General features: G+C 35.2%; 1 protein-coding gene across 1 annotated transcript; it reads left to right on the forward strand.

Annotated features, from left to right (window-relative positions):
* The first annotated feature begins 356 nt into the window (after positions 1–356).
* Positions 357–3,527, forward strand: LOC103867703 (mitochondrial carrier protein MTM1). The gene is made up of 10 exons (XM_009145805.3): positions 357–1,360; positions 1,441–1,530; positions 1,639–1,767; positions 1,858–1,917; positions 1,982–2,152; positions 2,269–2,371; positions 2,590–2,681; positions 2,801–2,950; positions 3,047–3,105; positions 3,196–3,527. Exons 1-10 carry the CDS (start codon positions 1,079–1,081, stop codon positions 3,326–3,328), a joined length of 1,269 nt encoding a protein of 422 aa, XP_009144053.2. The 5' UTR covers positions 357–1,078; the 3' UTR covers positions 3,329–3,527.
* Positions 3,528–10,178: the final 6,651 nt, after the last annotated feature.

Here is a 10,178-nt window from a genome sequence, read left to right on the forward strand (position 1 = left end):
CATGGTGAAACATGGACCTAGGGCCCCCACTTTCAAAGTCTTCATTTAAATTTTTTTTTTTATATAATTAGCATTTACTTGTACATTATATTGAAAAAAAAGAAAAATACACTAATAAAAACTCAAAATTATCGGAAGATCTGCGTTTGACATAAATAAATCTTAACTTTCTATAAATTTTTATTTTTTATTTTATTCTTTATCTCTCCGTAGATTCAAAAGTTTTTCTATTTCTTCTAATTTATCATTTTTTGCTTATATTTTATACCTTTGCAATATAAATGTGGGGCCCCTATTTTGGTTTTGTTTCAGGCCCTTTTTATTCAAGGACCGCCCCTGACTATGAATATGTTTATTTGTAAAAATATTAAATAAAAAACAAAGAAAATAGGTGGGAAAAGAGATAATACATGGCTTGAGTCGGCAAACCAAATGCGAGCGTATTTGGTGGACTATTTGACACGTGAGACGCCACTCTTCATGCCTCTTCACCACAAATATTTAAAACTTCCAACTAATAGCCAGTCATAGCAAAAGTGTTATATGTTGTGGAGCCCAAGTCAGTTCTCTAATTCAGTGGCCTACCTTCGTTTGACTCAGCGTAAGAGCCTAAGACCGATTCGGTTTCGCCTACATCCTCCACTAAACCCTTATTCCTAGCTTGCAACATCTCCAAAACACACAACATTTTATACCGCACAAGTTTTTCCCGTAACACATAAAAAGGACAGTTTCGATTGATTTGAGGTCGATCTCATTCTTCGGTTCTTAATATAATAAATCAGTAGGTTAACCAATTGGATTGGAGCTAGACGGATCAGTATGTCCGGTTCGATTGCACGGTTAAGTAATCTGTAGAACCTTCCAAAACGCGCGCGTTAAGCATTAGTTGTCTGTCTGGCTACCCACTGAAGTCTTCAGTGTTCCTCTCTCCTCCTCTCCAAGTAATCTGGAAAAAACCAAACCTTTTTTCTCTGGAAAAAAAATAAATATTTCTTATTCAAAACCAGAGATTCGATCGAGGTTTTGATTGATCGAGAATTTTTTGGGTTTCTCCGGTAGATTGAGAAGAAGCTAAATGGTTGAGGCAGAGCGCCCGGAGAATCTCTGGATCGCTTCCGGAATGCCGTCGTCGTCGTCTCCGGCGGAAACTGAAAGACGTGATTTTCCGATCATAGGTTCTACAACCGGAGCAGTAGATGTCAGAGGATATGGAAACGTAGGGCTGCAAGTAGTTTCCCGGTCTCAGTTGGAGAAGGGCTCGACGGTGGAAAAGCTAGGGTTGACGGAAAGAGTTTTCTCCGCCGCCGGAGCTGCGTTTTTGTCCGCCGTTATTCTAAATCCTCTCGACGTCGTCAAGGTAGGTTCTTTGTTTGATGTTATTTCCTAAACCGCCGGAAAGTTATTTGCTTTAATGTCTCTGTTGTGATATGTTATCAGACTCGGTTGCAAGCTCAAGCTGCTGGAGTTTCTTACTCGCACCCACTCAGTGACGCCATTGGTCGCATGGCGTTCTTTGGACCAAACATGGTATCTGTCTGAATCCTCCTTTATTTTGTGTGGGACAGTTGTTTAGAGGAGAATACTTTTGTCTTCATTCACCACCATGTAATAATGGTTTCTTTATGGGTGGTTCAGATGTTTACAGATTTGAGATGCTCTCCTTCATGTTCACGCGCTGGTGTTCATGGTACCGTCTCTATTTGCCCGCCTGATTGTTTCCAGTACAAAGGAACGTTTGATGTCTTCACCAAGATCATACGACAGGTGTGTTTGCCACAAGAACTTTTTATTTTATTTTTTCTGCTAGAGTTAGTCCTATTTCTCTCTCTATTCACTAATGCAAAGGTGATACAGGAGGGCATGGCACGCCTGTGGAGAGGGACTAACGCTGGTCTTGCTCTAGCTGTGCCCATGGTATGCTCTCCTATTTACATTTGGTAGACTACACGGATCAGTGAACTCTCAAGTTTCGTGACAGGTTGGAATTTATCTCCCTTTCTACGATTTGTTCCGCAACCGTTTGGAAGAGTTATCTCGGGAGAATGCGCCTGCGACGACAATGTTTGTGCCTCTTGTGGCAGGGTCTTTGGCACGGTCCCTAGCTTGTACAGTCTGCTATCCAGTTGAACTTGCTAGAACACGTATGCAGGTATTGTTTTGTCTCTGTAGCTCTGAATGTGTGCTGTTTTTGCAGTGAGATCTTTTGGGAGTACCTCTTTGTGACTTGCTATTCATTTTCTGTTTACTCTGTTTTTTTTTAATTAGGCATTCAAAGAAGCTAAAGCTGGTTTAAAGCCTCCGGGAGTTGTTAAAACACTGGTTGGTGTAGTCTCTGAAGTCAGGACAGCAAATAACCTTCAAAATAGTTGTAAGTTGCTTCTTTCTTCTTCTCAAGCTTTAGAATTTGGCTAATAATTTGACATCCTTGAACTCATGTTTTTCAGTTTTTAACTCATTATATGATCAGTTCAACTTCATTGACAATCACAACACTAAGATTCATGCATCTTCAGATTGACACCAAAAGCGATGATCTTTTTTTTTTTATTATTATTGAGTCTTTGTTATACGTGTTCCCTTTGACAGTGCACAATTATCGTGTTCTGTGGAGAGGCTTGGGTGCACAGCTTGCCCGTGATGTTCCATTCTCAGCAATCTGCTGGGCAACTCTCGAGCCAGTAACTCTTTTGACATTGTCTTAAAAACATTTTACAATTAGAGAGATGATTGCAACGCAATTTGTGCTAGAATACTTCAAACGAGAAACTGAAAGTTTGAGCTACTCTCTTGTTTGCAGATGAGAAGGAGGCTTCTTGGGATTGTGGGCAACGATACAAACGCTCTTGGCATTCTCGGTGCAAACTTCTCCGCTGGTTTTGTAGCTGGAACTATTGCTGCCGCTACTACTTGTCCTTTTGACGTTGCAAAAACAAGAAGACAGATAGAGGTTTGGTTTTGATTCGCAACCTCTTCCTCCATATAGCTTTGTCTATTTGGTTTTGATTACCATTTACTTATATCTTCGCCTTTTTCATAAATTCAGAAGGACCCTAGTAGGGCAATGAGAATGACTACACGACAGACACTAATAGAGGTTTGGAGGTATGTATGAGAAAGATTGCATTTTTAATGTGCTAATAGCTCTACGTTTGCATCGAAATGAGACATAACAATATATAATACTACACACAGGGATGGAGGGATGAGAGGACTGTTCACGGGAATGGGACCAAGGGTGGCTCGTGCAGGACCATCGGTAGGGATAGTGGTTTCCTTCTACGAAGTGGTCAAGTATGTTCTGCATCGCCAATACGCTTCATCATGACCCCAACACAGTCACTAGACAATCTTACACGTGAATGTGGATACGGCTTTAGGTTATAGCAACTTTTGTAACAACATATTAATAAGTTAAAACAGGGTCAGTCCTCCAACAATGACCAACCCTTGTTTTCTCACATTTTGAGCCGGAATTTTGTTCAGCTAAAATACTGGTTTAATCCGGTTTTCTTGGTTCGATCTTTCTTCTAATTCGGTTTAAATTTAAATAGTGAGAGCAAAGCCACCAGCATAAGCTATATAGCTCTCATGCTATCTATTTCATAATCTAGATTTAATTTTTGAAGAAATAACAGTAAACCTTGCACAACAATCAAACTAGTTGTGTTGACCTAAGGCAAAAATACTCTCAAAGCAACACTGAGTATCAGTGTTAGCCCCGGCTCAAAGAAAGTTGTGTAAGTTCAACTTAAGTCACAGAAACTTCTACAGATACATAGATTTGTTCTGTTATTAAATTCCGAGCATTTAATCCGGTTTGATGAGATTAGGTAAGAGCATTTTCAATGGTGTTCTATAATCTCCTCTATAATTTTTACTATAAAATAGAGTAACCTTATTATAGAGTTGGTTTTGCTCCAATGGTTAACTCTATAATAGAAATTACTATATAATAAGGTAGAATATAGAGGAATGTTGTTTTTTTTTATTCCAAATTGGAGATGGTCTAAAGGCCAAAGCCACCAACACGCATTGACTCACACATAATTTCCTCATCTAGTTTTTAGTTTTGGAAATGAAAATATAATACTTAAAACAAACATGGGAGGCACAGCCCAAGAAGGAGGTTAAAATTTGGAAGATGGAGGCAAGAAATGTGTGCTGTTTCTCATGATCCAATATCTCTCTATCTCCACAGCTTTTCTTCCCGGTACTCTTCCCGCTATTATTTCCCACCTGGTATTTTGCAAGAAAACATTTTTTCTCTAAGAATGGAAATACATAAGTAAATAATAAAATGTTTGATACAAGTGATTAGCTTGGATCCCATTCTGCTTATTAAGCTAAGAAGTCCCTAAGCGTCGCAAAAAGTTCAAAAAAAAAACACCTAGACACTAAAACTTAGGTCTAGTAGTTCCTAATTAATGAAACTACGTACAAACTATAACTAATTAATTAGAACAAGAACATGAAGCAGCAATTGAAAGATCAAGTAGGCCTAAGAGAGAGCAAGGACACTTAGACCAGAAGGCGACGGTGATTCAAAAAGCACTCTGAAACGACAAGAACGATTTTCTTCATCATCAGGCGATGGTTATTTTTTTTATTTTGTTTTGTTCAACAGATCATCAGGCGATGGTAAGCGTAAGAATATAAGTACATTCCTATGTCACATGTTTTGTGGTAAAGTCGTTACATCTAATTTTGGGAGAGAAAGACATTAAAAGAAGATACGTACCTATCGCCTACGAGTCTGTACATTCTTAAGATGAGATCTTCCTCCTGTTGGCTCATTTTGATGAAATCCCACTTTACGCTACACACTTCTGCATTTATCAAAAACAACACAAAACTTTTACTTTTTGCTCCAATATTTTTACATTCTCTTTTGCTAATCGCTACTTTTGTAATAATCTCATGTCCTTCTTGATCTCATCTCTGCTCGTAAATACTTATTTCACATTCACGTAAATACAATTAGGGCTATATATATAATAAAAGGCTACGAAGTCTGTTATTGGTGTGTTTATTCACAATCGCGTAACTACATATATGTGATAGTTAAGGCTACGAAGAGTCTGGTTTATTAGGGCAATATAATATATGATAACATGAACTTCAGCTAAACACGATGACTATGTCCAAAGAAAATAAAATATGGTTACGAAGAAAGAGCATGCATATATAATAAGCTAATCAAACACATTATATGAGATGGACCTTCAGAGTTGTGACGCTGACGTCGATACGTTGAATCCATCAATGGAGGTGGAAGAGGAAAGTATGAGAAACTGAAGAGAGAGCAGAGAAAGAGAGGTGGCAAACTCTTTTATTATATCATGTATCTAGAGAGAAAGAGAGAGTGGGCTTTGTTGGAGAGGTTTCTAATCTAGGACGACATACTATTTAATGTTAGCCCCACCCCCCACAAAAAGTTGTTAAAATCAGACCGTAGCTTTAAAATAGTAGTATTCTTTTTATTAAATTTTGAAGAACCATGACGTTTCTTGAATTTATTTCTTGTTGGTTATACGTGCGGTCCAACTTGCTTTTGTCTTAATGGTAAAGAAGCTTGGGGACCTCAAAACCAGGTTATTAATGGTGTTATTTGTACATGTCTCGTGAAACTTTTCGAAAATTAAAGTTACTTACGCAATTGGAGTATTTGATGCGGACCATAAGGCTACGGCAGTATGGTTCACGGTTGGCATAAGGTCGACGTTATAGTTGAGACTTGAGAGTGTATTCATTTTTTTCCTTTTTGGACAATGACTTGTGAGTGTGTTCAATCAGGTTAATGTGAATCAAATATTGCAGCAAACGTTGAAAATATGGCGCAAATAAACAAATCCTACTCGAGTTGGTTCTCTGTAGTGCGAACACTCACGAACTTTCTGAATGGTAAAACAAATATGGGAAACTCAGTAAAATTAGATTAATAGCCAAGCAAAAACCTTGTGATAAAAAAAAAAGTCAACCAAAAGCTTGGTGGCAGTCTTATTCAAAGTGGCCTTACCCTACTTTGATGTTTGACTATGTGTTGAAAACAGGGGATGATGAACAACTGATGGTGTATACTCAATAAGAATCTAGTTAAGCTAATGGAGAGAGGATGTAATTGACATGGGAATTGTATTCATGTTACTTTATCTTTGTGTTCAGTTGTCTTTAGAATTGTAATTTTGTTTATGATTTCTCAATCTATGTTATATGTTTTTATGTCAAGTTAATTTAAATTTTATGTAATTTATGTCAAATTAATTTAAATTTTATGTAATTCAATAATTATACGTTTTTTTAATTATAGTGTCATGCTAGTAATCTATTATTACAAGTTTTCAAATTTTTAAAACTTAGAACCTTTAATTGGTTCTATCATTGGAGGGGTTAAAACTAAACAAGTATCTAAAAATTTTAATTTGATTATTTTCAATTAAAAAATGATTTAGAACTCTAAAACCATATCTATTGTTGGAGATGGTCTAAGATGGGTTTATTTTCTGTTTAATAAAAAATCATTTGTTTACAAACTAGAAAAGCTATGCTAGCATTATGAGAGCTGTGAATGAAAAAAATCATTTGTTTACAAACTAGAAAAGCTATGCTAGCATTATGAGAGCTGTGAATGAAAAAAATAAGTGACAAAATGTTAAACACATAAAAATTATAATTTAATATTATTTCATGTTTTGTTGATACACGTTTTCTACGAAAGTAAATTATTTTGTGATCATTTAGCTTTTATACCAAATCTATGGGGAGAAACAATGTGTAAGTACAGAGAAAATAGACAGTAGCTCCTAGTTTGAACTATGTTTTTGGGCAAATGACTTGACTATGTTGAAAGAGGAGTTTAATTAGTCTCCAAACGTTTCAACAGAGAGTAAAGTAAGTGTAATTAAAAGAGAACAGAGTAGCTTGAGAAGACAGGACTCACAGGGTGGCTAAAATTTAAAATACTTGCGGTAAATTAATAAATATCCTTAATTTGGTTGTGCTAACATCTACCTCAATAAAGAGAGAGGAGATGGAGTCAGTACTCATGTATTTATATCCTCGACCGTACACTGATTTGATTTCTCTACGTACGAATTGTTTCATATCTTTATATATAAAATAGGCTTTCCATCTCTCTCCTGGGTGTGCCACCTAGGATTCCAGCTCATCAATTCGAAGCCTCTCCTGTTGACACGTGTCACGTTTTCTTAAAACGCAAAACTTCATTTAAATGAAATACAATACAAGGTTTTTATGTATTGGGCTTTTGTTTCAATAGAAAATATAAGCTTGCCAGCCCAGCTTAAAACAAAGAGACCAAGATCTTCGCCATGTCGATTTCTAAAACTAGGGTTCATCGTCTTCTTCAGCCTTGACAACCTAAGCCATCAATGGAGTTTCAGGAGGTTGAGTGAGATGAATCGTCATGCAAAATCTATGTGTCCGGTTCGATTGTCGTTTCATCTTATGATCCTTCCTCTACTTTAGAACGTTACCTGATTCATTGAATCATTGCTTTAACAGCCTTCTTAACTCAGCAAGATAAAACATTCAATGTTTGGGATCTTATATCTCTTCTAGACGGTGGATCTCCATCTATAAAAAGGACAGCTTTCATCCCTGATAACATCATTCTCACAACTCCTGACAATACTAAAAACTTATTTTCAGTTTAGTGCTTCTTATTCTGATCGTTCTCACAATTCATCGGACGATCAAGATGCCCATAAAAGATCCTTCAATCAATCCTCCCAATACGTCTTGCTTTTGGAAGGTCCGAATGTGAAGAGGAGGTGCGCTCAAGAAGACAATGAAGAAGAATCGTTTTTCTACTCACCTCACCAGATCCAACGGCTTGAAACGTATTCTCTCTTATTCTCTACTCAAATATTCTCTCCAGTTCTTTCTTTATGTTGTCTTATGATTTTGTTTGCAGGGCTTTCGATGAGTGTCTGACATTCAGATGAGAAACAGATGATGCAACTTAGCTTTGATGAACAGAAGCTTCAGTTGAAACTGCACAGCTTAGAGAAGAGGTTTTAGCGTTTTCTTTATGAAACCTCTTTCATGCATTGTGATTGATCTTAGAGATTAAACTTCCACTAACATCTTTTTTGGCAGCTTGAGAGGGTTTCAAGCATTGCAGCTAAATCATGAGAGGCCATTTTTTCATCTCCCACCACTACTAAACCAGATGCACGTTTCTCCATTACAGTTACTCCACAATGGTCTTTTGCTTGATTTTAATCTTCTTCCAGGAAGTTGTTCTTCAATGACTGCCTCGAATTTACCGTATATTGGTTATCTCAGACATGGATAAGTCTCTGACGATTAACATTGATGTGACCGCTATGAAAGAATTGCTTAGGCTTACACAAACTAATGAGCCTCTGTGGATCAAAACAGATGGATGCCTAGACGTTCTCAGTCTCAAAAGCTATGAGAATGCATTCCCAAGATTGAGTAGTCGTGGAGGAAAGAACCACAACCTTAGAGTGGAAGTAATAGATCTTCTTGCATTGTTTTCACTAATGCAGAGACACTTGTGGAGATGCTCATGGACTCTGTGAGTAATTTGATGTAGATTCTACACAGGTGGTTTGCTTTTTTGTCTCATATAATATTTTTTTCATAAATTTCAGGTCAAAGCTTGAGAGCTTTTTCCTTCAGTCGTTGCAGCATCTAAAACTCTTGGAGTGGTTTCATCTAGATTGCGTGGAAATCACGGTGATGCCTTACATTTGACAACAACATGATCTGAAGGCAGTGGGATGATTCTGGAAGATCAAAGACGTGACTGTTTCGGTTTTGTATTTTGGAATCAATAAGACTAGCTCTGTTAAGCCTCTGGAATCAAAAAGAAAAAAGATTAGCTCTGTTTTGCGACACTCACCGAATGCTACTTCAATTATTTTTATATGAAACTCTACTTTCGTTTCAGAGCACTAAAACTCTCATTCTAATAGTTAAAAAATATATAATGGAAGATAAGTTAGGACGCTTATTAACAACCAATTATAAATAGGGAAATTAGGCCCAATAACACTAAAAAAACTATAATTCACTAACTAACTAAAAAAAGACCATCAGGTGAATAAAAAAACAAAAATACAAAACTATGACCAATTTTGTATTATATGTACTCTGCAATAATAAATAAATTATACAGCTTATCACAAAACACAAAAACAAAACGTTACCTTCAAACCATATAAACTTTATAAGAGTATTCAATCCAGTAAATCCAAACCAATTAAAACAAAACAGAACCGAAATAGAGAAAATGGTTTGGATTTAGTAATACCGAAAATAGCGAATGAATGTTATTTTTAAGAAACTGCGATATATGTATATGGTTTGGTATATAAACCGATCAGACCGAATAAACCAAATAAACTGGTCAATTAAAAAATAGTAGTACAATTATATGTAAATTATATAATATAATTAATAATATATACAATTTTCTTATATTTTATTTTACGAATATGATCTTCATACTTATAATGTTGATTTTAGTAATTTAATATTTTATTTGAATTTTATTAAAAAAATTATTTAATCAATACCTAATTTTTAATTTTTTGCAAACAATTTGTGCTAATATTTAGTTATTTAATAATATTATGAATTTCTTATTTTCTTATTTTATTCTATAAAAACTATTATTATTATTATTAACTTAATATAGTTACTAATTATTTTAAATAGTAAAAAATAGTCTATTCAAATTCTTAAATATCTTCGTGTTTTAATCAAATAAAGTAAAATTTATAATAAATTATAAAATACATATATATATATATGTATATATATTTATGATTTTTTGGATTAAAACCAAATAAATCAAAAACCGATTATATAAAAACCGAGTCAAACCAAAATAAATATGATTTTAATGTGGAAATTGTTTTTATATACCGAAATATCGAGAAGCCAAAAAAACAAACAAAAACCAAACTGATATTCTGATTGAACACCTCTAACTTTACAGAATATATGTAATCGTTGTTGTGATAAAGAACATTTACGTATTTAAAAATAAAAGTCTTGAAAACAAAAAACTAACTACTATAAAGACTATTTTTGGATTTCGTATAGCGTTAAAATATCCTCAACTTAACAGCCTAAACCATTCTTAGGAAATGCAATAACAAGACCCATAACCTCATTATTCG

Source organism: Brassica rapa, chromosome A01 (genome assembly GCF_000309985.2).
Source record: "Brassica rapa cultivar Chiifu-401-42 chromosome A01, CAAS_Brap_v3.01, whole genome shotgun sequence".
Taxonomy (NCBI): domain Eukaryota; kingdom Viridiplantae; phylum Streptophyta; class Magnoliopsida; order Brassicales; family Brassicaceae; genus Brassica; species Brassica rapa.

Excerpts from the sequence above, each read along its gene's own strand:
- LOC103867703 (XM_009145805.3), top strand. The coding sequence starts at position 1,079 with ATGGTTGAGGCAGAGCGCCCGGAGAATCTCTGGATCGCTTCCGGAATG. Across the intron at positions 1,531-1,638 it reads CGTTCTTTGGACCAAACATG|ATGTTTACAGATTTGAGATG; the intron begins GTATCTGTCTGA and ends TGGGTGGTTCAG. Across the intron at positions 2,682-2,800 it reads GCTGGGCAACTCTCGAGCCA|ATGAGAAGGAGGCTTCTTGG; the intron begins GTAACTCTTTTG and ends TCTTGTTTGCAG.